Raw genomic sequence first — 27,591 nt, 5'->3', positions numbered from 1 at the left:
CCTATAGATATATATATATATATATATATATATATATATATATATATATATATATATATATATATATATATATATATATATAATTTTCAATGAGACTAAGTTGTCCAATCCACTGATAAAAACTGTATTTGGACAGTTTATCAGTGCTTATACATGTTATACATTCACAAAAATACATTTATTCAACATTTTTGTTGTGAAACCTCCTGTAATTACACAAGATATTTGTCAATTAACAAACAAGTCTGGTTAAACTGACAGAACAAATACTTCTTTAACGGTTAATTGTCAGTAATTTTATCTAGTTTTAATCTTTTTTTTTTTTTTACAGTATTAAACTTTAAATTAACAGTTTAATCTCATAAATAGAAAAGAAATATTTGTGAAATTATGACACATTTGCAAATGTATTTTAACTGTATTTTTCTGTGAAAAAAGAAAAAATTTCTTTTAAAAAATTGACACTTTAAAAGAAATTTTATGGTTATTCAAAGTTACAGTTTTTTCGTGTTATTTTACATTTGACATGTAAAATCACAGTGTATTTTTGTCATTTCATTGATATTTTCCTGTATCTTAAAAATACAGGAAAAATCTGTCAAATAAACAGTGAAAATTCTGTTAAATTACAGATTTTTTTTTTTTTTTACAATGCAGAATAAAACACATCCCTGAATGATTGAAATGTAAAGATTCATTCGGCTTACAAAGATGTGAGCTGTTAAAATATTTATTGTCGTAGCTGCCGCTGTTAGTTGGCTGTTCCACTGAACAGGGCTGTGTGTGTGTGTGTGTGTGTGTGTGTGTGTGTGTGTGTGTGTGTGTGTGTGTGTGTGTGTGTGTGTGTGTGTGTGTGGAGCCTCAGTGTTTCACTTCCAGGTGCACTCTGCTGTGGTCCACTCACAATTCAACACGAACTGCTTTCGGCCTGATAAATGCGCATGCGCACCACGGCTGACCCCTCCGGTTTCTGCGTGCGATGCCACGTTAGTAGCGGTAGACACAAAATACCAGCTACTCTCCCAACCTTAAACAAGGAAAAGACCAGAACGAAGACCATTTCTCCAGCTTAGCCGTCGCCCACTGTGTCTGCAGGTCCCGTCTCTCTGTGTAGAAGAACGCTCGACAACAATAATGTTGAAGTTTCTGCTCGTGTGTACACTGGCTGTGGCCAGCAGAGCTGAGATCACTGAGGAGGAAGATGTCCTGGTGCTCAAGAAAAGTAACTTCGACGAAGCTCTCAAAGCACATCCCAACCTTCTGGTTGAATTCTGTAAGTAAACCTACATCCCAAATCTCTCTAGCTAACGCTAGCTGTCTGCAGGAGGCTACCGGTCTCCGGGCTAAGCTAGCTAAATTAACTAACGTAGCCACACGTTAGCATTAAACTTTGACACTTCTTACAAGTTGTCGTTGTTCGTGGCTAGCATAATTATGTCGTGTCCAATTTTGCATTCATGCGGAATTAAAATTTGCCAAGCGTTAATGGTGCAGACTATGTAAATATGAAGTGGACGGGGTTTAAGACCCTGTTTGCGTTTGTAAGACTATTTCCCCGTTGAGTTTGACTAGCATCGAAGCGTTATCTAATGCTAAACTTGGATTCGGACACCCAACATGCCGATGTAGTGTAAAGTTGTCAATACAGCTTTTTATCATTAGAGTAAATCGTATTTCAGCTAATTATAAGCTTTGGCATTGGTATTACTTGACCACATCTGTGGGATTTTATCAGTCATCATCACAGTATGAAACAGACTGACAGTGAACACAGGCGTGGTGCAGTAATAACACTGTTAGTATTCAGTCACAAAGGAAAAGGAAAGATCAGAATAATCAGCATCACTGGGTTTAGAATGTGTGTTTTCAGTCGCCCACAGCTTGTAAGTTTCGATTAGTTGATAAAAGTTTCGGTGAAACTTTCATTTTCTGAATTGCCTGCTTTGTGTTGTGCTTTGTGGAAATGCTTCCATTGGTCATCCACCTCCTAACATTAATAATTGAACCTAACCTGTGTTTATGGACGTGCATCTGTAGTGTTCTGGCTCAGGTTTGGACTCCCTCAGCCTGCAGGCCTATCCCGCTACACTTTTGTCAGATTGTTGACCTGCTCGAGTTGAGTGACAAACGCGTGGACCAGTCAGAGTTCGCCGTGTGAGAGCGTGTCCAATGGGCTCAGAGTGGGAGGGGTTCTGGTGGGGGGGGCATAGTTTGCTCACGTCCCGCTCAGCTGGGCGGGACTGTGTGCGTCTGGAGCTAGGTTGACGTGTACTTCTACAAAAGTTCATCTGAACGTTTATATGAGCTGGAATAAAACAAGGAAGTTTTTGTTCCTTGTCAAGAACATAAGGTGATGCAATGCAGGTCACTTACTTGACGTGTCACTCCTGCAGAGCTGATCATGTGTTGGGAAGACGTGTCCTTTCCTTTAAATGTGTAACTGACAACCATGGCGTTCAAATTATCATATGAAACAACCAGAGAAATGAAATTATCCTGCTAAGAACTGGCTGGACATTGGGACATGTATCAGTGATTCTCATTGGAGTTTTTTTTATAGTTTTAAACAACAAACTTGTTTATATTCTTGAACAGGGGCATTGCTCTAACACAAAGGCACAAGTTGCTTAGTCTGTTAAATACCATCATGGGTTAGCTTGGGTTTTAAGAAATTCATAAATATTGGAAATTGTGAGAAGAATTTCTGACATTAACTTACAAATAATAGCCAATTTGATCAGTGATTGGTCTTGCTGTTTTTCTTGCACTTATTTTGCCCAGTATTAATGTGGCTCAAATGTAAACCTTTCTATGTACTCCACAGATGCCCCATGGTGCGGTCACTGCAAGGCCCTGGCTCCAGAGTACGCCAAGGCTGCTGGCATGCTGAAGTCTGAGGGCTCTGAAATCCGTCTGGGTAAAGTAGACGCAACAGAAGAGACTGAACTGGCCCAAGAATATGGCGTACGAGGATACCCCACCATCAAATTCTTCAAGGGTGGAGAGAAGGGGTCACCCAAAGAGTACTCTGGTAAGATTCAGCTGTTTGAATCAGATGAGGCTTAAATTAAAGCAATTAAGACATGTACAAGCAAGTTTTTATTGATGCAGTTTTTTTTGGTAGTATATCAATTCTATTACTATGTAGGGCAACAATGACTAGTTGACAAATTGTCAAAGGTAAAATTAGTCGACGACTAGTTTAGTAGTCGCCAGGTCGTTGGTGACTTCTTTGTTCAAGGAAAAATGTTTATTTTAATGCTGATTGCAACTCTTGAGTATTTAGTTATTCGTTAAACCAACTTTGTTAGGCACTGTAATTGTTATGCACAAAATGCACTTTTTAACTGAAGAAAGTATTTTGCGGTATTTGTTGAATATCTATCTATCTATCTATCTATCTATCTATCTATCTATCTATCTATCTATCTATCTATCTATCTATCTATCTATCTATCTATCTATCGCATTCTAGTTGCTGTGCACCCAGTGTTCTTGTTAAAGGTGTAATGTCTTTTTTTATTGCTACAATAAATAGAAATAAGTCGTTACAGTAGTGGATGAGTAGTTGAGTACTGAAATAGATAGTTGCAGCCCTATTATTATAAATGCACTGCAAATCTAAAGAGCAGGAGGCATGTCAGATGCTAAGATACTCATGCTGACTTTCAGAACCGTTTATATCCTGAGACATTTTCTCTATGCCCAAAGAACTTCCTTTATTTTTACATAAAGTGATGCAATCTTGTGTAAGCCCTGTCATAATGAAAGTTTTGTCATTCAGGTCTCATAGATGATTGTATTTTCTGAGAACAGTTGTAGTTTGTACGTTCTGGTAATATGAGCTGTGTAGCAGCATGACCCAAGTGTTAGCCAATTGGCTTTCAGCAGTATGACTGAAGCACACTGGGCCGGGCGCCCTCTGCACGTTCTCCTCATGCTGACTCTGAGTCCGCCTCCTGGCCAAGCGGGGAGATGTGCAGTTCTTCACGTCGCCTCTTCTCTGCTGGGTCAGGCCAGGCTTGGTTTACAAAAAAGGGAGGGGGAGGAGGATGTTGGGAAGTGTTTTGTGGAATGGACTGTTGACTTGAATACAGCTTGTAGAAAACACCCTATTACTGTCCCGCATGCACTGCTCAAGTATTCAGAGCAGTGCATCACGTCTGTGTGCTGTATTATTGTGCATTTCACAGTGAAATTGCCCCATGTTGCATCACTGGTTCTGCCTGACTACCAAGTCTAAGTGTTTCCTTAGTTCAAGGAAACCTAAACCATTTTTTCAACTTCACCGACTTTTAACTTATTTATTAGGCATGATGATAATAACAATATTAACAGTAATAATAATAATGATGATTATAGTAATCAATGTTTGTCAAGAATTTTTCAGGTAGCCTTTGAAGTTGCATGAGGTGTTGGAAAAAATTAAGTATCAAAAAAAGTATCATACATCATAATATTCTAATACTATAGTTTGACATTCAAAATTTTGGAAAAATTGTAGTAACGTGTACAATCTAGACATTAATTTGGGCAGTGTTTTACTATATATGATTTTGGATTAAAATGACCAATACATATTGCATTACTGTGTATGTTGCATTTTAGGCATCTGTGGTAAAACATGCACTACTTGCCTCACAGATGTAATGGTGCATATATAAAGTTGCATACAGTCATAATACATACGTAATTTCATTCCACCACAGCTGAAGTTACTGTAGATTTTTTTTTTTTCCTTTAATGATGCACAGACTTTAAAGGACTAAGTGATTCTTACCCAGTACAGTTTTTGTCATAGGAAGTCAGTATCTCCACAGTTTGCAAGCTATGCCTTCTGTGTGGGCCAAAATGAAATAACACTGTTCCACTCTACGGACAAAAGGGGGCATTGGTGGTCTTAAAATTCATGTCATTGAATTCAGGAGTAGAGCTTTTGAACAAGTTCTGAAGGCAGGGAGTGTTTCTTTGGTCACTGAGCACAGATATTATTGTCTAAATATATTTCTCAGGAATGGCTTACACCACATTTTAACACTAGTAAATTTATGAAGGGTGTCTCCACAGATCTGTGTGTACAGTTTAACCACAGTAAGGGTAGTGAAAATGTACTTAAACACATGTTCCCCAGAGGTGTGGCAGTATTTAGATCAGTGTTTCTCAACGGGAGGTTCGGACACCGTTTGGGGGGGGGGGGGGGGGGGGGGGGGGGCATGAGAAAGCTGAGAAGGGGGTGCTGAGACTGAAATGGGGGCAGTAGTCTGTATGAGTATCAATATCGTAGCTGCATGTTATGTCAGTGCCCTCACCCCCTGGTCTTCAGTGGTAACGTCTGTCACGCACTACCTATGCAACATAAATAAGCTCAATCAACCGCCCCCCCCCCCCAATGTATTTGGGTTTTTTTTCGGGGGCAGGAGGGTCATGATAATGTAAAGGGGTGTTTGGTCAAAAAAGATTGAGAAACAGTGATTTAGATTGAGGTCATTTATGTCCCTTCCTGCTTCATTATAGATAATGTTTATTTACCTTTGTTAAAAATCTAAAGGGAAACTTTGGTTTTTATTTTTTAAATCTATTAACTGGTCACATTGTCTAGAACACAGGTGTCAAACATGCAGGCCGGGGGCCAAATGCGGCCCGCCAAAGGGTCCAATCCGGCCCGTGGGAGGAATTTGCAAAGTGGAAAAATTCCACAGTCAAGGCTGTGGAATTTATGTTAGTTCAGGTTCCACATTCAGACCAATATGATCTACAGTAAAATAACCGCATAATAACCTACAAGAAATAATGACACCATATTTTCTTCTCAGTTTGATGTGAAAAAAATATAATATGCCTATAAATAATGACAACTTCACATTGTTGTCCTTGTTTTAGTCCAAAAATAACATTAAATTATGAAAATATTTACATTTGCAAACTATCCTGTAACAATAAAATGTGAATAACCTGGACAAATATGAACAGCCTGAAATGTCTAAAGAAAATTAAGCACAATTTTAACAATTTTCTGCCTGTTCCTCAGTGTTTAGTGTCTTTGTAGATCTGATCCATAATGCACATGTAGAAATGATAAGTTGTGGCAGAAGATTGTTAAAATTGCACTGATTTTCTCAAGAAATTTCAGTTTTTTCAGGTTATTCGCATCCTTTTTGTTCGGATAGTTTATAAAAGTAAGTATTTTCATGATTTTATTGGGGTTTTTTTGCACTAAAACAAAGACGAAATATTTGAGTTGTCATTATATATAGGTTATTATGCTGTTATTTTACTGGTTCGGCCCACTTCAGATCAAATTTAGCTGAATGTGACCCCTGAACTAAAATGAGTTTGAGAGCCCTGGTCTAGAATAAGTGGAATGTGTTGCAGTTAAATGTTCTCTCTGCACACACAGGTAGTCCAGTCAGTTATTGTGTTTTATGTTGCAGCTGGCAGACAGGCAGATGATATCGTCAGCTGGTTGAAGAAGCGCACAGGCCCAGCAGTCGCCACCCTGGCAGAAGTCACCAAGGCCGAGTCTCTGATCGCTGACAATGAGGTGGCAGTCATTGGATTCTTCAAGGTATGATCCTGATCTCTCCAGATTTGAACTATTGCACTGGACATTATTGTGTTTTTATGTCATTAATTTACATTTCTTGAAAGTCAAAATCCACCAATTGTGTATTAAACTTTAAATCACGGGATCACTTGCACAAAGTTTTATTTTTTGTGGGCCTGTGTCTGCAGGATGCTTCATCCCCTGGTGCTCAAGCCTATGAAAAAGCAGCTGAGGCCATCGATGACATTCCCTTTGCCATGACCTCAGATGATGCTGTGTACTCCAAGTTTGAAGTGTCCAAGGACAGCGTTGTCCTCTTCAAGAAGGTACGTACAGTCTTGGTTTGGAACTAATTTTGGAGCTATAGATCAGTGTCATATATATAGAACATAGATTATAAATAAATTAATGAATGGGATAAGTTTAGGGCTCGCTGCTGAAGTGCTTTTAATCTATATCTTGGTAATGTGAGGCTGTTGACCTCACTGTTTACGCTCTCTGTTACTAAACTGGGGCTGTCTGTGATACCCAAGCCTTCCAGACGTGCCTGCCGTGGGCCTGCTGCTCAGCCTACAAGATGAATGACTTCAACATGTTGAGCTAAGAGCTGTTTAAGGTGATGGCATGCCCCCCCAAGAAGCCCCATTGGCTCGGACACGTTTTACTTAATACCAAAAAGGCTATGTTTTGGGTTATTTAATTGTTTTTATTTGGACAGCAGCATGCAGTCCACTTTGAACTGTAAAAGAAATGGAACTGCATAAACATAGTGCTCATGCTGCAGAGTAATCCACCATGAAAGTGGGCCTGCATCATGTGTTTGACTGGCTCACAGCTGAATTAAGCCAGATGACCCAACACTGTTGTGCACATCCAACGTTTTTCAGATGAGCCTCAGTTCTTTGAATTTCACAGCCTCACCCCCAAGAATGTCATGTCTCTCCCCAGTGTCTTGTAACTGACTCAACACCTTACAGACTCACAGTGTCTTTATGCTGAAGGTTAGTCACTTCTCTAATTGTCCACGTACTGACTGCAACATTTCTTACAGCCAAGGTCATAGTTTATCCTGCATTCTTATCAGGAAACTGGTATCTCTGTTGTCATGTTGATTTGTCAAAATGGTTCAAGGTCCATGGTGTACTAAATAAAAAATTAAGCAACTGGGTAATGTCAGGGCGTCTAACTCCTCAGTAACTGAAAGATGGTCCAGAGGCCCCCTTGCCATATAGTTTGAGTAACGTGATCAGTGAGCTCACCTACTTTTGCCTGTGTCATTTTGACATGTATTCATTTCATATAGAGAGAAAAGAAAGTAATTTTTTTTTTCCAACTGTCATCTGTCACTTTTTTCCAACTGACAGAAGAGTTCACCTAATTTTTTTTTTCTTTGTGTATCACATTTGATATTGTTAGGTCAAGCACAACAGAAAATAGCAAATTGTATGTTCCCCTCAACCAAGGAGAATTCCTGTTAAAAAAACAAACTAATTGGCATCACAGCATGGTGACAAAAAAAGGGGTGAAAAATAGCAGATGTGTTTAAGTGTTGCGTTTATCACGCTGCTGATCAGAACTTGAGATGGTAAATATCCATGCCTGCAACACAGTCGTGTTGACGTTGCTGAAACTGTAGTACTCGAGACCGAGCAGGAATGTGGAGAGTGAGTCAAAAACATGTTCTTTTTAATCCAAAAAATGCAAAAACAATATAGGTAGAACACAGCACAAAAAGATATTATCTTTTAACCCATAAAGACTTAAACATTCACTGTCAACCAAAATGCCATACACCATGGCCATGGAATAATCTTCAAAAAGTCTTAAACTACAAACATTCATCTGTTAATGATTTTAAAAGTATCATGGAGAATGCAGTGAAGGAGGAATGTCACTGTTTTTCTTGAGGCCATTATGGTAATAATAATAATAATAATAATAATAATAATAATAATAATAATAATTGTTCTATTTTATTAATTGTGTCATCTGTGTTTTTTATCTAGTTTTGACTTTGTATGGCTGCTAACTTGACCAGGTCTCAATCAAATTTATGTGTCAATCAAATTGTATTAATATAACCAAAGCCAAATCATAACAAAAGTTATCTCATGACACTTTACATATACACTAGAGTCGGTCGAAACCAGACTCTCAACCAGATCTCCCTGGAAAAGAGATTTCTAATCTCAATGGGACTTTGTGTTTAAAGGTAAATAATAAATAAAATCATCCACTGATCTAACATTTTTAATAATTGTTCATCGACTAATCCTAACAATGCATTTAAATAATTGGTGTAAAATACAGTTTGTTGTCTTTTCATGGTCATCAGAAAATACATGATGTCATGATTTTCACTGAAAAACACAATTATATTCTAATAACTGGTGACATATCACTTGAGAGACAAAAAAATTATTTGAAAGTTGTGACAAAAATAGTTATGGGTCTTTAAGGCTGAAATCCAACATCTAACTCACTCAGATCACAAATCAGAAATGATCCCACAAACCTTGTGTCTTCAACACCCAAAATGTCACATTTGTGTTGTTGCTTCATTGACGCTTGCACAGACGGTTCATTCCCTTTACTATTATGGCCTGGCCTCTGATCCTTGTTTGTAACTTTAGCCACGTGTCTGCTGTCAGAAAAACACTCTCAAAGTAGGGGCTCACTCTTAATAAACAGCCAACCCCTGTCACTTGTTTATAGCTGCAGGGGTTAGGGTCTTGGGTTTCATTGCCTGTAATACTGGCAGGGTGTTAGCAGCCAAACGCCCTCCTCCTTTTGTGTGCCAGTAAGTGCTGCTTGGCACAGCTGTACCTCCAGGTCTATTCTTAAAAGCTGGTAAATCCGTACGGTCTGCTGGTTGCTCTGCCCACTGGGGGGGTTTCCAGAGGATTCTAGTGAGTAGTGTTAAGAGGTGTTTTGTCTGGTAAATGGGTTTGGTGTTCACAGGCAGACTAGACTGAACAGCAGCTGGGCGGACAGTATTTACATCTGAATGTTTCCATGTTTGCTTTTAGTTTGATGAGGGCCGTAATACCTTTGATGGAGAGCTGACCAAAGAAAACCTCCTGGCTTTTGTCAAGGCCAACCAGCTGCCTCTGGTCATTGAGTTCACTGAGCAGGTAATGACGGTCATCCTTACATGGACTATATTCATGAATGACCTTTCACCATTTATTTATTTTTTCTAAATCCACATCAATGGCACTCCTTGACTGAAAAGTGTAAATTGTCACTTCTTATACTTGTTTCTTTTCGGTTCTCTGCAGACTGCCCCTAAAATCTTTGGTGGAGACATCAAGTCCCACATCCTGCTGTTCTTGCCCAAAGCTGCTTCAGACTTCCAGGACAAAATGGACCAATTTAAGAAGGCGGCAGAGGGATTCAAGGGGCGGGTAAGTTCTGTTTGAAGAGATCAGAGACTTTTTTTTTTTTTTGTAATTATCTTTTTATCTTTTTTTTTTTTTTTCAGTCAGCATCATCTTTGCATTTTACATCAGTTGCATGACTTCTATGTATGTAAAGAAAAAAAAAAAACCCAAAAAACCAAAAACATACTCAAACAGGGGAGCATTGACAAAAATGGTAAGAATATACAAAGCAACACAAAATATAAAGGGAAATAACAAATATATTTCACATTCCATTCTTTTCCCCTGTATAAGATGAGCATTCAACATTTAACATGTGAAGCACGAACCAAGGGTTTACATGAATCGAAATGCACATTACTCTTATCAAGCAAAATCGGTTCCTAATAGTGTTATAAAATAACCCAGTTTTTCCAATACTTCGTGAATTTGTCTGAATCCAGTCTGACAGAGAAAGTCAACCTCTCCATCCTATAGATGTCACCTATAACCTCTATCCAGTCCTCCATTTTTGGTGCATCCTTTTTTAGCCACTTCCTAGTGATGGCTTTTTTACCTGATACCAACAATATTCTGATTAGATATTTATCCTGTGAATGTGTGATTCAAATGTGGATGGAAATTGGACTTGGAAAATTTTCTCCATGCTTTTCTTCAAAGCCTGTCAAAAAGTATATGAAAAATATATGAAAATGATTGGCTTTACTTTCACCACATAGTCTCCAGCATCTTGTATCCTGAGATTTCTGCGCTGGTGTAATCAAATATCTCACAATGTTCTGCCAACCATATTCCCTCCATGATGGGGAGCATGTTGTTTTCCATTGTTGCTCATTGATATACTCCCATTCCTCCTACGATAACGTTCTTCCCACCTCTTTTCCCCCACTTTTCTTTTATATATACTCCGTGCATTTACATGACAACTTTTATTCCTGGTTTAAACTGATTAAAGGTTAGATCCTATTTAAGATGCCAATGTAAACACCTTATTCCAGTTGAAAAAGAAAAGTTTGGAGTAAATCTAAACCCGATTAAAGTCACTGTTTTAATCCACTTTTGAATCCAGGCTAAATTATTCCTTGGACATGTAAACCCATTATTCCGTTTGAACTTTATTCCTTCCATTCTGCGCATGCTCGTTAACTTGTCCTGTCGTGATGACGCACACATTCTGCGCTGGCAGAAGAATATGCACTGCAGTCTAGTCTTACCAAAGCGTTCCAGTGGGCTATTCTGATGGGATCTACCAGCCTGGAAAACCCTGAAGGAACAGTTCACCACTTGTTTTTTTATTAATTTATTTGTCATGCACTAATGAGTTCAATAAGTGGGCAAATCAGTTTGCACTGCAGTGCACCGATTGCCTTGTTCTCGCAGCCCTTCTGTTAGCTTAGCTTAGTATAATCGCTTCATTCCTCTGGTCAGATGTAGCCAGGCTTTTATAGGTGATTTGTAGTATTTTATGAGTGATTTTGTGAAATTCAAGTCTCGCTAAACATTGCTTTAGTCCGGTGGGGTCAATATGATCACAAACTGAGGCTCAAATCATGGCGATGTGACTTACTGCACTAATAAAATCTGGGGAAATAAAAACTAATGCAAAGCTAAAACAGTAAAGCAAAGCTAATTTAGCGCATGCATCCTTTCCAACAAAAAGATTTTCCAACTTCCGTCAACACAACAGTCCCAAGATTGTCCAAGTGCAGTAAGTCGCAGATCTAAAGAAATAATTAGGGAGAATCGGATTTCACAATCACTTGCAAAAGACAACAAATCACCTTTTAAAAAAACTGGCTACATGTGACCATGGAAATGCAGTGAACATGCTAAGCTAAGCTAACAGAAGGGCTGCAAGAACTGAATAAACGTTTCTCATGTAAACCTTTATTTGGGTTTAACATTTCCATGTAAACAGAAGAGAAAGTACTTTATTTCCGGATTAATTTCTTCTGGAAAAATAAATCAGATTTAAAAAAACATCATGTAACCGTACCCACTGTATTGTTACCTTTTAAACTTTCTACTTCTTTATACAGTTTTGAGATCAGAGACTTTTAAAGATACCCTTTCATGAACCTGTTTGATTATTCGATAAAACTCAAATATATATTGTTGTAAAGATTTTATTCATTGCTAATGTGTCATGAATCCTTGAAAGTCAGCTTCTGTGTGACCTGCTCAAATTAAACGCTGAATTTCCATCTCCCTGTCCAGATCCTGTTCATCTTTATCGACAGTGACGTTGACGACAACCAGCGCATCCTGGAGTTCTTTGGCCTGAAGAAAGAGGAGTGCCCCGCCATCCGCCTCATCACTCTGGAGGATGAGATGACCAAGTACAAGCCTGAGTCTGATGACATCACAGCAGAAAGCATCACAGAGTTCTGCACTAAGTTCACAGAGGGCAAACTGAAGGTCAGAGCTGTTGAATAGTTATTTACACAATGCAGTAGTGGTCGAGATTAAGTAATAGTACGTTAAATCCCCACTCCTATTAAAGCCATGGTCTGCACAGGTTGGCATATCGGGGGGGTTCCAATGCTTCAGCTCTGTTCATTCTCTGTTGTGGTTTTATGAAGATGCAGGTGTTTGTGATTCAGAATGTAGCTACTCTGAAATAGTTAGAACATTCAGAAAGTACTGGTTTGTTTTTCTTTGGAGTTTTTTTTGTTGCTTGTAGGGATGTAACTATATGAAAGTTTCATATCACGCTTATTGTGACCAAAATTATTACGGTTATCATTATCACGGTATTGTTGAAATGTGCTCAAAATGTTCAAAAAGTACTAATACACACACTGAAATAATTTAACCAAGTTGTACTTTGAAAAAAAAAAAAAAAACAAACAAAAAAAACCCAAATAAAATAATAGGCACAACGTACTTTCTGTTGGCAGAAACATTCAAATATTAACATGTAAACATCAAACATACAAATGTGCATTAAAGATGGAACCTTATAGCCATTGTTTGACCATTTCCCATATCAAGTTTGTGTTAAAAGTGCGGTGATCAAAGACAGTTATCATGACAATTAGAATTTAAACAGTAATACTAACAGTCGGGAATTTTACCGCAGTTTATTGTTATACTGGTAGTCGTTACATCCCTAGTTGCTTTTCATGCTTTCCTCATTAACATAACTTGCTTGACCATCACTTTTTGGCTCAACAAACATGAAAGTTTGCACACTTGACCTTTTTGTTTTTTACATCAGTTTGTCAAGTAAGAGTGCTCTTGACTGGAACAAAATGATTTAAAGTGTATACTGAACTTTTCTCTTTTCTCACAGCCTCACCTTATGAGCCAGGACATCCCTGAAGACTGGGACAAGACCCCAGTCAAGGTCTTGGTCGGCAAGAACTTTGAGGAGATTGCCTTCGATCCAACAAAGAATGTATTTGTGGAATTCTGTAAGGACCCTTTTCATTGTTGCTGTTAAAACACAAAATCGTAGTTCGGATCATGATCCAGATACAATCACATTTCAAATTAGAAAAAAGGGAGACTAGAATATCATGAATTATCTGACTATAAAATAACTGTAGCCACCACATTACATAACCTAATATTACTGGACAGAGCTATATTTTTTCCTACAAATAAGATACAGTGCACTCACTCACTGTGTCGTGACTTCGACAACCAAACAAACGTTTCAAGGACAAGAAGAGCAAAGAAAAACATGTGGTAAAACGAACAGAGTGGTCTCACTATGTTGTTTTGACACTTGAGATCTTGGCTGACCATAGGTCAGATGTTCATTCAGAGCCTGTTTACATGACCATAAAAATCAGGTAATTGGCAGTAATCCAATAATTGCTGTAATCAGATGCGACATGTTCACATGCACTTGAGAAATGCGATAATCAAAAAAACCCTGGTTTACATGTTTCAGTCAGTTTGATTTCTTTTGGAGTACGTACGTATGTTATGATGTAAGACATACACTTCCTGTCATTTTCAAAACATCTGATCTTGTCTTGTTACCATGGCAATGCCTACGGTGTCAGCGTTAGCTGTCCTAATGTGGGAGGAGCTAATAAGACTACAAAATAGGTCACATGTTGCTGCTATCCTTCATTTCCTTCTTTGTTTACCTTTTTCCTTAGGCTCATGTTGTCGCTGCATAACTTCCGTCTATATAGATTTTTTTTTTTTTTTTAACACAAATGTGCGGATGTAAAAAAACCAAAAAGAAATCAGACTGACTTGTATACATGCGTGAAGACATCGGAGTATTGAGGAGAAATCTAGGTGTGTTAATCAGATTTCTCCTAATCAGATAACTGCCGTTATTGGATAAAGCCTATCAGATTATCCTGTTTACATGATCACTTGAATAATCGGATAACTCCAGAAATCGGATAATGATCGGAGTATTGGTGTGCATGTGAACAGGCTCACTGTTGCTGTCTTTTCATTAAACAAGTGTTCGAACAGTTGAATTCAATCATAGTTGTACCACACATTGTTAAAGGCAGAGGTACTGAGATCAATCGTATTTATCTGTCTGTCTGTAGTATTACAGCCTTACTGAGTGTGCCTTTTTTTTTTCATATTTACTTGATGAAAGGGGAGAACATAGGCCACACTCGCATTCTCTTTCTTTTCTGTTTTGCTAAGTAACCAAACTTCCCAATGGATCATGGGTCAGCAGTGGTGCTTTGCACCACTAGTTCACTGGGTAAAAGTTTTTTTTTGTTTTGGAACTTGAGCGCAGCTGCTAGTAGGTGAAAAACCTAGCAAAGCTGGTGCCTGAAACATGAATCTTGGCCTTTCTTCCTTTGCCCTTTTTTCAGATGTCAAACAGCTGATGCATGAGACAGACTCTTTCTCACTACACATTAAAATTGATTTGTTACCAGACACTACTGTTGAAATGATAGGGTTAAATATAGCAGCTGGATTTTTTTATTTGAGCAACCACATCCCAATTTTCACTGGTGGTTAAATACAGCTTATCATGCACAGTGGGGTAAGTTCATACTCCCTGACAGGCCAGGTGCGGACTTTCCTCCTCACTAGCCAAAGGGGAATAAGGCCATGAAGCTCAGGCTCCATGTAAAATCTCCAGTGTATGTACTCCTGCTGCCAGTGTAGGGCTGGGCGAACCAGCCAAAGGATCGTATTATAATCTTTTGAGGTCAAAAACAATCCATGATCTGGATTGCAACTTTATTTATATCTTGTAATATGTAGATGAGTTGCAACCAAACTATCAAGTTTTCCTCTGGTTTTCTCTGGTCTCTGGAGAGTTTGGCTATGTGTCATAACTTTTTGTCATATCTTACTAGAAGTGATGCCTTTCTGCATAATTTTGGACCAACATTATTTGACATCTAGATGACGTAAACACAAGTTGACTTTTTCCCTGTCCATTTAGCTGTGTTTCCATTAATTATCCAGACTGTAGTGGTGCAATATGTCCCACTGGAGTTTTCTAATGAATCGAAAAACATTTCCCAAAAGCATAAATTGTAAGCATCTGTGCAAATAGGTCTCATTTCATGTCACAGTTCAGAATCTAGGCTTGTAACTGATGCACTTACTGTAATTCTTCATCATTTTTTCAGCAGTGAAACGCGTTGCACAAACTCGAGTTAAAGTATCACTATAAATGGACTGAGAAACTCACTAGCATAGCAACCTGTCAGTTACATTGATGTTGTATCTTTTTTCATAGATGTCAAACAACCAGTCTACCTGAGTGTAGTTGAATGTATTTTCAATTACAGAATCATCAAATTACAGTCATTGTGTTTGCTCATAGTAGTCCTATGTGAAAAAAGCCTAAAGTTTCACCGCTAGTTCACTTGGTGAATGGTTTCTGTTTTGGAAGTTAAGACCCACTGCCCTTGGGTGAGAAGTTTGGCAAAGCTGTTTTACTGCAGTGTCTGAAACTTGAGTCTTGGCCTTCTTTTCTTTGCCTTTTTTTCAGATGTTGAAGAGTTGATACATGAGACCAGCTCCTTCTCACTATACACAAAAATAGATTTGATACCAAGCAACTAGTACTTCAAATTTGGACACCTACTATGTTTTATACATAAAGGGAGATTGGGAGTCATAAATTAGGTGATGTACAGCTTGGTCTGTTGGTATTTGTAACCCATTACTTCTACAAGAGTCCTGAGAACCTTGCCACACTAACACCTAAAGCTTAGACATTGACATACTGTACTTATTAAAAAAATAAAAACAATACTATGGTGACTGAAAAGGCCAATATGGATCACAAAGCAGCTCTATTACGTGTCTAACTCTGTGGTTAAGTATATTCTATGACCAAACGTGTATGCAATAGTCATGTTTCAATAAAAATATAAAGCAAATTTAAGAAATATTAAAAAAAAAGGCAGGGGGTTATGCAAATTATGTTTTCAACCAAATAAACTCATGTCTTTGGTTATGTGAGTGAAATGTTCACCATGTTGGAATACATGGCTTATCATTTTTTTTTTTTTTTTTTTTTTTTTTTTTGTCATTCCAGATGCACCTTGGTGTGGACACTGCAAACAGCTGGCCCCCATTTGGGAAAAGCTGGGAGAGAAATATAAGGATAGCGCTGATACCATTGTGGCCAAGATGGACTCCACAGCCAATGAGATCGAGGCAGTCAAAGTCCACAGTTTCCCCACTCTTAAATTCTTCCCTGCAGGAGAGGATCGCAAGGTGAGCGCCCAGTAACTGACTATTTATGCGCCAGGAATACTTTCTGGAGCTGAAAAGAGATGCATGGACATTTGAACGACTTGCATAGAAAGCATCAGTGTCTTCACCTCCTGTATCCCTCGGTTTCTTTTCAGCTGTGAGTTATAGTGATCTGGCCGGTAATTTGAGTCTAATTTTGTTGCCAAAAGCGTCCTGCGAGAGTCATTATTGGCCCGTGATTGCATTGTTAATCACGTGCAGAAACCTGAGCCTGCTGGCCTTGTCATTTTCTTAAGCAATATATTGCCTCGTCCATGACTTCACTTGAAGATACTACTCAGTTTGCACCTGTCATAATTCATCTATTAACCGGGCGGTCTCGTGCAACACTTCAGTTCAGCAGACTGTGATGAGAATTCTATACTGTGGTCGTCCTATATTAGGTAGAGGGATTGGCCTGTGACCCTACTTAGAAGAAGCATGCACATGATATAGAGCTGCTAAGAAAGGATGGAGCTGCAGCTGTGGCCATGGGGTGCCCTTTAGGAGGCCTTTATTGCTAAAAGAAGATGCACATTAAAAGTGCAATCAAAGGACATCCTCGAAGAAAGCAAATGCATTTTTCCATTTGCTCACTCTGCCTTCCAGGTGTTCACAACTTGTCTAGGTGATGAGTTATGAGAGAAGAGAAAGATGCAGGGATATAGCCAGAGTGCCCGGCTTCTTTTAGAATGGCCCAATTAGGAATCGGTCTCAGATGTAGTTTATAGAAAATAGGGCTGTATATTGGCAAGAATCTAGCGATACGATATAAATCACAATACTAGGATCATGGTACGATATATCATGATACACCAGAAATATGCACAAATACTAAACACATCTTTATTTGATCACAACAGGATCTAATGCTATATCACAAAATGTTCCTGTGTTCTAGAGCTGCAACTGATAAATCGATTAGGTGCTTGAAGTCAATGCAAAAAGTTCTGATTCGATTAATCAACTCGAATTGATTGAAGGGAGATATTCTATTGCAGTTTACCTGAATTGAAGCTTCTTTGTGCGTCACAATAAGCGTCCGTGTGAAACACAACAGTGGAACCAATGTTTAACAGCAGAGAAATGAAGGAAACAAAGCTTTGATTCTGGAGAACTGTGGTTGAATAATTTTTTTTGGATCACTTTGAGTCGATTAATCGGTTGCAGCTCTACTGTGTTCAAACTTAAATGCTGTTTTACAGACATTACAGTTTAAGATCCTGTTCAAATGTTCATATTCTATTAGTTCAGAACTAACGTCAGAACATTATTTTAGTTCAATCCCAACAAAGGAACTAACATTATTTAATAAAAGATTGTTAAATAATAATAATAAATAAAATATAAACAAAAAAGAAAAACAAAAAAAATAAAATGAATCTCCACAATATCTGCATTTGAATAAATACCTAAAAATATTGATACAGTACTTTTTAATATCGATACAGTATTGTGAAATGAAATATCGCAATGTATTGCAGAATCAATATTTTCTTACAGCCGTAATAGAAAACTGGGGAAATGAAATTATGCAGTCAGATGCACATGTATCTGAAGTGACTTCTCATTGCCAGGTGATCGACTACAATGGGGAGAGAACACTGGAAGGCTTCACAAAGTTCCTGGAGAGTGGTGGCAAGGAGGGCGGGGCCCCTGCAGGAGACGATGATGACGATCTGGATGCAGAGGTGAGATTTTCTTAAGACATGTCCATATTCTCTGTCTGAAGATGTATTATTACCAGGGTTTGTGACACTAACTCCCTGCATTTCTAAGGCATCAAGTTTTCACAGTGGAAGGATTCTCAGTCTCCTTCCTTTCACCATCTGTCACTTGATGTTTTTGAAATTCCCCTTGTTGCATGAGGGAAAAAAAGCACATTTACCTTTGGGCTGCAACTGCAAACAGAAAATTGCAAATTTTTGCAGATTTGTGTCTTTTTAGTTAACGTCATCATTTGTAGGGATTTTATAATTTCAATACTGCTGTGTGTGCTTCCTCTTCCACATGTTCCAAACAACAACAACCAGCCTGTCTCACCTCTGTTGCTCCTTTGGCTTCGCGGTAGAAATCAGTCAATAGTGGAAAAAAGGTGGGATCACCATCTGACCTTTTTTCCAGGATCTGTGTAAAAGTGGCTAATGATTCAGGGCCCGTATTCCTGAAGATTCTGAGAATCCTCTCACAGAGCTCCTAACTTCACCTAAAAATTCCTCGCAAGGAGTCTTAGCTTAGGAGTGATTCCAGAACACTCTGAGAACTCTGAGCAAGGAATGGACAGAAACTCCTATCTTAGTGAGGACATGTGGTTGACCCTGCTGCTAGGTATGACTCATCATTTCAAAAGCTGTGATTGGTTGATCCTAAAAGCTAGAAAAAAAATATATTTTTGGTGATAATGGGCAAGGGATGGACCCTCAAATCCATAAACTTAATCATACAGGGGTTGGACAAAATAATGGAAACACCTTCACCTCAAGATGATAATGCCCCAATCCATACAGCTAGAATTGTTAAAGAATGGCATGAGGAACATTCTAATGAAGTTGAGCATCTCATATGGCCGGCACAGTCCCCAGACCTCAACATTATTGAGCATTTATGGCCAGTTTTAGAGATTCAAGGAAGACGTCGATTTCCACCGCCATCGTCTCTAAAAGAGTTGGAGGGTATTCTAACTGAAGAATGGCTTAAAATTCCTTTGAAAACAATTCACAAGTTGCATGAATCAATACCTCGGAGAATTGAGGCTGTAATTGCTGCAAAAGGCGGACCTACACCATATTAAATTATATTTTGTTGATTTTTTAAGGTGTTTCCATTATTTTGTCCAACCCCTGTAGAATCTAATCTTATGAAGACTGTGTAATTGTAACTAATGTTTCACATAAAAGAAAATATCTGTTAAATGAATAGTAAGCTATACTTTAAAATTAATAATAATAATGGATTGGATTTATGTAGTGCTTTTCTAGACACCCAAAATGCTTTACATTATTGACCCATTATTCATTCTTTCTCACATTCACACTCTGGTGGTGGTAAACTACATCTGTATCCACAGTTGCCCTGGTGCAGACTGACAGAAGCGTGGCTGCCAATTTGCGCCTACATCCCCTCTGACCACCACCAAACATTCATACACCGGTGTGGGTGGCACTGGAGGCAGGGAGGGTGAAGTGTCTTGCCCAAGGACACAACAGACTGACTAGGACAGAGCGGGATTCGAACTGCCAACCCTTCGGTTATTGGACAACCCGCTCTACTATCTGAGCCAAATTATCTGACAAAATGTGTGAAAAAACTCAGGCCCACTGGCGCACTATTCACACGGTGATGGTTATATTTATTTGCTCATATTAATTGGCATGCTGGTAATTTTTGCACTTTCAACATTTCAACTCAATTTGGTCTTAACGAGGGTAAACAGGCTCAGCTTTCATCAGTGTCTGTGATTGCTGACCGGCCTCAGGAGGTTGTGACAGTGCTGTTTATCAGTGTTTGGTTGATGACCCTGCTGATGGACGGTTGTGACAGACCCAGGTCATCACTGCTGCATTGTTGCATTTTCCCTGTTGTCAAATCCCTGAGTGTTGTGATGACTTTAATTTGGGGTGGTGTTGCATTGTGGGGTTGGGTTGGAGAAGTAAGTGCATCTGTAATGAGATCAACCACAAATATGATTCCTGCACGATCCAATCTGTAGCGTCTAATTAAGTCACTGTCATCCAGTGTTTGGAGAATCTCCCTCCTGCCTCTTCTGTCGGCCATTTTGTCCTCTGCTTATGGAACTCCTCTTCCCTGCTCTTCACAGATCTCACCTTAGGAGCTCTTGTAAGGGTTTAGATTCTTTAGGAATAGCTTTTATCTCTACTAGGATCTACTCTTCATTTTTAGGGGAAATTCTAAGAAAACATTATGATTCTAAGAATTTTTGTAGAATTTGGCCACTAGGAGCAAGTCTTTGCACTAAGAATCTTTAGGAATACAGCCCCAGGTCTGGCATTGATGTACCCCCACCCCCACCCCGTGCTTTTTACATGCATATTCAGTGTCATGTCTAAAAGGACCTAAAATAGACCTGTGTAAACTTAGTAGTGACACACTTTTTAGATGGATGTTTGGCACAAAACGCTAGCACGCGCACAAGATGAAGTTCAACCGACATTAGTTGAATAATTATAATATGAGAATCATGTCAAACTCACCAGTGACCTGCTTCCTCTGTAAATCTAAATGTCCGATTGTAAGTCAGTGAAAATACAATAATTCTCAATTTCTTTAATCCTCCTAGATCTTACACACTGGTTCTTTTGAAAAGATAATTTAAAGTAAGCATATACTAGCATGTGTTTAGGAAAATGATGCTGACCAGTGTCTTGGAGAATCCACAGGATCGTCACGAACCTTACCACACAGATGCACAGACACTTGTTCACATTTCAAGACGTCTGTACTTAATTATGTCGAGGCTCTGTATTTTTTGAGAGTTTGCAGCCTATGCTGAAGTTAATTTTCTGTCAATGGGTAGAAAGTACAGAAAGGTTGTTACCAGGGCTGTGTTTTGGCAAGAATCTGGCGATACGATACAAATCCCAATACTAGGATCACGATACGATATATCACGATACTGTTAAAAAGGCAATTTTTTACTGGTTGTTTCTTTTTTAAAAGATTATTTCCTGGAAGAACTGAATTACAACAGAAATATGCACAAATACTAAACACATTTACACAACAAGATCTAATGCTATATCACAAAATTTCCCTCTGTTAAAACTTTAATGTTTCACAGATGTTACAGTTTCAGATCCTGCTCAAATGTTCATAGTCTATTAGTTCAGAACTAATATCAGAACATTATTTTTGTGCAATCCCAACAAAGGAACGAACATTATTTAATAAATTAATGTTACTTAATAATAAATAAAATATAAACAAAAAAAAACTAAAATGAACCTCTACAATATCTGCATTTGAATAAATACCTAAAAATATCAATACAGTACTTTGTAATATCGATACAGTATTGTCAAATGAAATATCGTGATGTATTGCAAGACCGATATTTTCTTACACCCCTAATTGTTAGATTGCAAAGTGACATGGGAGAATGTTGGAAAACAGGGTAGGAAATGGAAATAAGAAAAATGCATTCAGTGGGACATCTGGGCACATTGTGGATTTGGATAATTTTACATGGAAGCCTGAACTGAATAGGATGTGCAAGGAATTTGTCAGATGAGGTTCGTGATCTAAAGATGCAGGTATTTTTGACAGCACTGTCTAAATAAAAGGAAAATAGATTCATCTGATGGTGTTACTGTTGTAGATTTGTGCACTTCTATAGAAACTTGAGGATACAAGACATCACCAGTCATGCATTTGAATCACTGACTGGTTTGCTGCAGCGCACACCAGTGTGGGTCCTTCACTTTCCACTCCACTATTGTCGACACGCCCCATTCTCAGAAGTCTAATTTTACCACGGTAGACTCTAGTCCAGTAATACTTTAAGCAGCTGCTGGTGAGCCAGTAAAATGGTACTGGTTTTAGCCTGGGGACCTGAGGCTTCCCATGATGGCAGCACGTGCAGCACTGGACTGCACTAACAGCCGTCTGCATGAGTCCACCTGCTTAGCCCAGCTGTCTTCAGACTAGACGTGGAGGAATGGGGATGCAAACTCAACATGTCATTAGCTCTATATGCTTTGCTGTTGATGACTGTATTAGTTACGTGTTCTGAGTGAGGGAGTGATTTGATGTATTCCACTAGTTAGTTTTGAGTCTGAGATTTTTTCCAGGGTATATATGGGCACCTTCTTTAAAATGTAAAATAAAATCAATGAATTTTAGGCCTTAAAATGTCTTATATATTGTTTTGACAAAGGTTATTATCGTTAACGAAAACTAACGAAACGACAAAAACTACAATTGTTTAAACATTTTCGTCAACTAAAATAAATAAAAACTATAGTTAAAAGAAAAAATGATAACTAACTGAAACTGTATTGTGTGTTTACAAAACTAACTAAAACGGATAAAATTTCTGGATAAAATTCCCTTTGTTTTTATCTTCGTCAATGTCGGATTGATATAAAATCGATTTATTTCCCTCAAGCAATTTTAGCTGCTGGCACCATATGATGTTTAACGGTCCGTCACCTCTTGTCACTTGTCGTTTAGTTGTCTTCTGGTCCCCACTCTACCTGGAAACATGGAGACTAAAGTTGGGAGAAAGCAGCAGAGTCCTGTCTGGGATTTATTTGAATACGACGACAGAGAAGAAGAGAAAAGAGACGACAAAACTAAAACTAAACTAAAACTAAGCATTTAGAAAATAACGAAAACTAATAAAAACTAGCAAACCTGCTCTAAAAACGAATTAAAACGAACTGAATTAGAGAAAAAAAGTCCAAACTAAATAAAACTAAACTATAATGAAAAATCCAAAACTATTAGAACCTTGGTTTTGACAGCTCTTAAAGTTAATGTTGCTTTCATTAGTAATTAGGGCTGTGTATTGGCAAGAATCTGGCGATACGATACAAATCACAATATTGGGATCATGATGCAATATATCATGATATATCATGATACTGTTAAAAAGGCAATTATTTGTTTGTTTCTTTTTTAAAAATGATTATTTCCTGGAAGAAGTGATTTACACCAGAGATATGCACAAATACTAAACACATCTGTGTTTGATCACAACAGGATCTAATGCTATATCACAAAATTTAACTGTTACAACTGAAATTCTGTTTTACAGATGTTACAGTTTCAGATCCTGCTCAAATGTTCATATTCTATTAGTTCAGAACTAACATCAGAACATTATTTGAGTGCAATCCCAACAAAGGAACTAGCATTTAATAAAACAGTGTTAAATATTAATAAATAAGATATAAACAATAAAGAAAAATAAAAAAATAAAAATGATCTGCCTTTGCGGAGGTCTGCACTCTGTGCTTTTCTAGTTTTTTGTTTGGATAGTTTCAAGGTCAAGGTTACTTTATTTGTACCTGTAGGTAGATTTGTTTTGCAGTCTAGGTGATTGCTTTGGTATTACAACAATACATACGTTGAACATGTAAGACAGGTACTTGATCACGCTTACAGACCGGACAAAAAGTGCTCAGTGTTCCACTATTCATCAGTATAGCAGCATGGATAAGTAAAAATAAATAAATAAATAGGATCAAATAAATAAAAACAAGATGCAATAAAACACAATAAAAACCAGAAAAGATAAAAACAATCTGGGATAAAAACCAGGATAAGAACATAAAATTTAAACATTTAAAAAAAATTTTCATTTGTAAAATGAAAAAGATTTTTTTTTTTTTTTTTATTTTGTTTTTATTGGAAAAGGAGCAAGATATCTCAGCATTACCATTCATACATGATATCTATTAGAGTCCTTTTTGTATTTCTTATTTTATACATACAACAGTGTCAAAAAAAAAAAAAAACAACCCAAAAAACATGAACTGAGTGCTTACAGTTTTGGTATTTCTCCCTTAAAAAAAAAAAAAGACAATCACAGTTTTCAGTACCTCTGGGTTCTTTAAACATTACACATGTTTATGCAAAAGTAAAACATTCGCTAAGAATAAAGACAGGGAGATTATAAAGAAGAAATTCTTAGAGGAGTGATACAAATTCTGGACGGCTAGAGGATACAAACTTAATCCATTTGTCCCAAAGATGGTCAAATTTATCCCTCTCGATTCTGATAAAGTCAATTTTTCCATTTTGAAAATTTGCCAGACGGTCTCGTACCAGTCTTCTAATGTTGGTGGAGTTGGCTTTAACTACCTTCTAGTAACAGATTTCTTGCTGGCTGCTAAAAGCACCTGTAATAATTTTGTATCCTCCCTCCGCTCTAGTAGCGAGACATCACCAAGATATAGATTTACAAAGTTAAAGGTGACATGAAGTTTGAAGACCGATATTAAAGTCCTGGGAATATCCCTCCAGTATCGGTGCGTGTTGGTTCAGTCCCAGAACACATGATCATGATCGGCCTCCTTTGATCCACACTGTGTCCAACGCTCAGAAGAACCACCTCTGGATTTACCCTGATGGGGGGTCTTAAAAATCTACCCACATTTTTCCAACAATGCTCTCTCCATTCTAACAAATTTGTGGCAGACCACTGAAACTGACAGATTTCTTCCCATTTCTCATGATGAAAAACATTTCATACTTTAATCAGATTTTTTGTATATACAGAATTTGGAGTTGTCATTATTTATAGGCCATTACGCTGTTATTTGATGGTCCGGCCCACTGGAGGTCAGATTGGGCTGAATGTGGAACCTGAAAGAAAATGAGTGTACACCCCTGACTAGGGCTGTGCAATTAATCGAAATTCAATTACGATTTCGATTATTACACGCAACGATTACAAAAATTATGTAATCGAGAAAAAACGATTATTAATTTTGAGTCGTTTTAATTCACGCGCAGGCAAGCTCCCATGAGCTGCTCTGCCCCGCCCCCCTCTAAGCTACTGCTGCCAGCTAGCCGGCAGATTCACCCCAAGAGGACAGTTGTACCTAGCGGTCTGGAAAAACGGCAGGAGAATCACAGCAGAAGTGCTTGGTAAACAAAAAAGGCAAGTCCAATTCAATTGTATGGAATCACGTTGGGTTTGATGAAGAAGACGAAGAGCAAAAACACAACACGTGCAAAAAGTGTTTCATAGTTGTGTCCGCACCGACCGCTAACACAACAAACCTTTGTAACCATCTAAAGTTTAACCACCGCCACCTTTATCATAATCTCATGAAAAACTAAAACACATAAAAACAACTCCGTCTACAACTTTGTCCGCAATGCAATCTTCAGTTTCCGAATCTCTTTACGCTGCAACTCCTGTATTAACCTAACCTAACCCGTATAACCCTAACGTACGTATTCTAGATGGCTGATGTATACAGAAGGCCTGAACTGAAACCTCACGGCACGCCACTGAATTTACTGTGTTTCATACTACATTGAACATACTGGAATTTATAATTTGCACTTTACGTGAGCTTGTTTTTTTTATTGCTACAGTTCTATGGCAAGTCTATAGCAGTTTAATTACAGTGCACTATTTATTTACAAAAGGAAACATACTTGAATTTACAGTACACTTATTTGCATTCAAAGATTTTTTTGTTTCATACAAAAGTGAACATACTTTGTTTTAGTGGTTAAAAGCTTTATTTATGTTTAAAGAGTATATTTTACATTGTTTTGCAAGAAAAAAATAAACAACTTTAAGGTTAACAAATAATCGTTTTTAATAATCGTGATTTCAATTGCTAAAATAATGGTGATTTTTTTTTTTTTTTTTTTTTTTTTTTTTTTTTCTATAATCGAGCAGCCCTACCCCTGACCTACGTCCTGTTACAGAACTCATGTTTGTCGTTGTCCGCCCCTTGTTGTTTTCCAGGACTTGGATGATGTGGACGAAGGACAGGATGAGGACTCAGACGGAGAGGATGATGGACATGATGAGTTGTAAGAGCTGGAAGAGGAGAGAGAGAGAGAAGAGAGGAGACATGCCCCGCCCCTCCCCAACCTTTCCACCAGTCACCATCACCTTCACCTTCTTACAGCCCCTCCCTGTCCTACGAACATTAATACTTCCCCTTTAACTGCCTCTCGGTCCGTCAGTGGTCTGGTAGCCAGCTCGTCCATCAGTGGCGTGGCCGGAGCGTTTCGCCACCTCACATCTCCACCCTTGTCACTTGTGGCTGGACTGGTTTGGTCCCAGCTGGCAGGGCTCTGTGGAACAGACCACCACCTCTATGGAGACCTCAATGCCTTCTCTACAAAGCTCCACATCAGCTGTTTGCCTTGAGTATTTTAAACCAAATGTAAAAATGGCATTGAAATCCAGTTTTCAAAAATGTTCTGTTTTTCTTCCGGTCGCTCCCCTCCTTCCTCTTGCCATTGTTCACTGTGGGTAAGAGTTCAACCAGTCATGTGACCTGTACATGTCCATACCTAAAGGGGGGTGCTGCCAGTGTTCATTTCCCTGGGATCAGAGTCCACAGGACCTGGTTCCTGGTGGTTTTTGGAAGGACTGATGTCTCAGGGGACATGGGGCCATCCTATCAGTGTGTTTGTATTTAAGTCTTCACTATTACTACCCTCACCTCAGAGCTTGTCCAGTGTAGCACAAAGCCCCTCCCCTTTCCCTTTTCCCTCCCCCCATTCTGTAGCTGAGACCAATTCTTTCTTTATGTTCGTGTGGGGGAAGTCTACTTTTCTTTTTCTTCATTCCCAAATAACTTCTCAGTACAGTGTCCTCGTTTCAGCACGGCTGCTGACTTTTTCTAAAATGGAACAAAGGTTAACTTTTTTTGGGGAAAATCCTGTTATTTAATTGCTATCACTGAGTATTTCTTTTGTTTTTTTTTTTAATTTAGGTTTTGTCATTTTTAATGTACCATTGTGCCCAGCTGTGGTCAGTTGGCCTGTGGGGGCAGTCGGTCAGTCGGCCCTTGGACACACTACTCTCAGACCTGGGCCGGTTTGTGAACCCAGTTCTGACAGGTTGCACTGCGTTCACGCCTAAGCAGAGATTCCTTGCGGTTACTAAAGCAGACAGAGATTGGTACGGTTTACAGGTCAGGTTGGTCCGAGAGAAGTGTCTGTTAAATCTGAAGCGTATGAGGGAGCAGACGCACAGCCTCACCCCCCCCACCCATACTGTACCTCCCACATCCCCTTTGACTCACTTTCCTCGTTGCCACAGGTGTGTGTGTGTGTGTGTGTGTGTGTGTGTGTGTGTGTGTGTGTGTGTGTGTGTGAGTGTGGGTTGGCGGGGAGGGTTGAGCACAGTAAGGGGATGGGTTCAACAACTGTACAACGGTGGGGGAACCTCAACAAAGCATTCCATCATATCCAAATTGATGTGGAAACGTGAAATGGTGGCCAATAAAAAGAAGAAAAAAACCCAAA

At 38.5% G+C, this 27,591-nt stretch overlaps 1 protein-coding gene across 1 annotated transcript; it reads left to right on the top strand.

Moving 5' to 3' along the window:
• Positions 1-945: 945 nt before the first annotated feature.
• On the top strand, positions 946-27,591 carry p4hb (prolyl 4-hydroxylase, beta polypeptide). Its single transcript, XM_030142867.1, has 11 exons — positions 946-1,273; positions 2,825-3,031; positions 6,432-6,565; positions 6,733-6,870; positions 9,574-9,678; positions 9,826-9,951; positions 12,145-12,345; positions 13,223-13,343; positions 16,424-16,605; positions 18,201-18,314; positions 26,075-27,591. Exons 1-11 carry the CDS (start codon positions 1,135-1,137, stop codon positions 26,144-26,146), a joined length of 1,539 nt encoding a protein of 512 aa, XP_029998727.1. The 5' UTR covers positions 946-1,134; the 3' UTR covers positions 26,147-27,591.

Source organism: Sphaeramia orbicularis, chromosome 1 (genome assembly GCF_902148855.1).
Source record: "Sphaeramia orbicularis chromosome 1, fSphaOr1.1, whole genome shotgun sequence".
Classification (NCBI taxonomy): domain Eukaryota; kingdom Metazoa; phylum Chordata; class Actinopteri; order Kurtiformes; family Apogonidae; genus Sphaeramia; species Sphaeramia orbicularis.
The sequence above is the reverse complement of the archived record's forward strand: the minus strand, read 5'-3'. Positions and strand labels throughout refer to the sequence as shown.

Excerpts from the sequence above, each read along its gene's own strand:
- p4hb (XM_030142867.1), top strand. The coding sequence starts at position 1,135 with ATGTTGAAGTTTCTGCTCGTGTGTACACTGGCTGTGGCCAGCAGAGCT. Across the intron at positions 1,274-2,824 it reads CAACCTTCTGGTTGAATTCT|ATGCCCCATGGTGCGGTCAC; the intron begins GTAAGTAAACCT and ends TGTACTCCACAG. Across the intron at positions 18,315-26,074 it reads ATGACGATCTGGATGCAGAG|GACTTGGATGATGTGGACGA; the intron begins GTGAGATTTTCT and ends GTTGTTTTCCAG.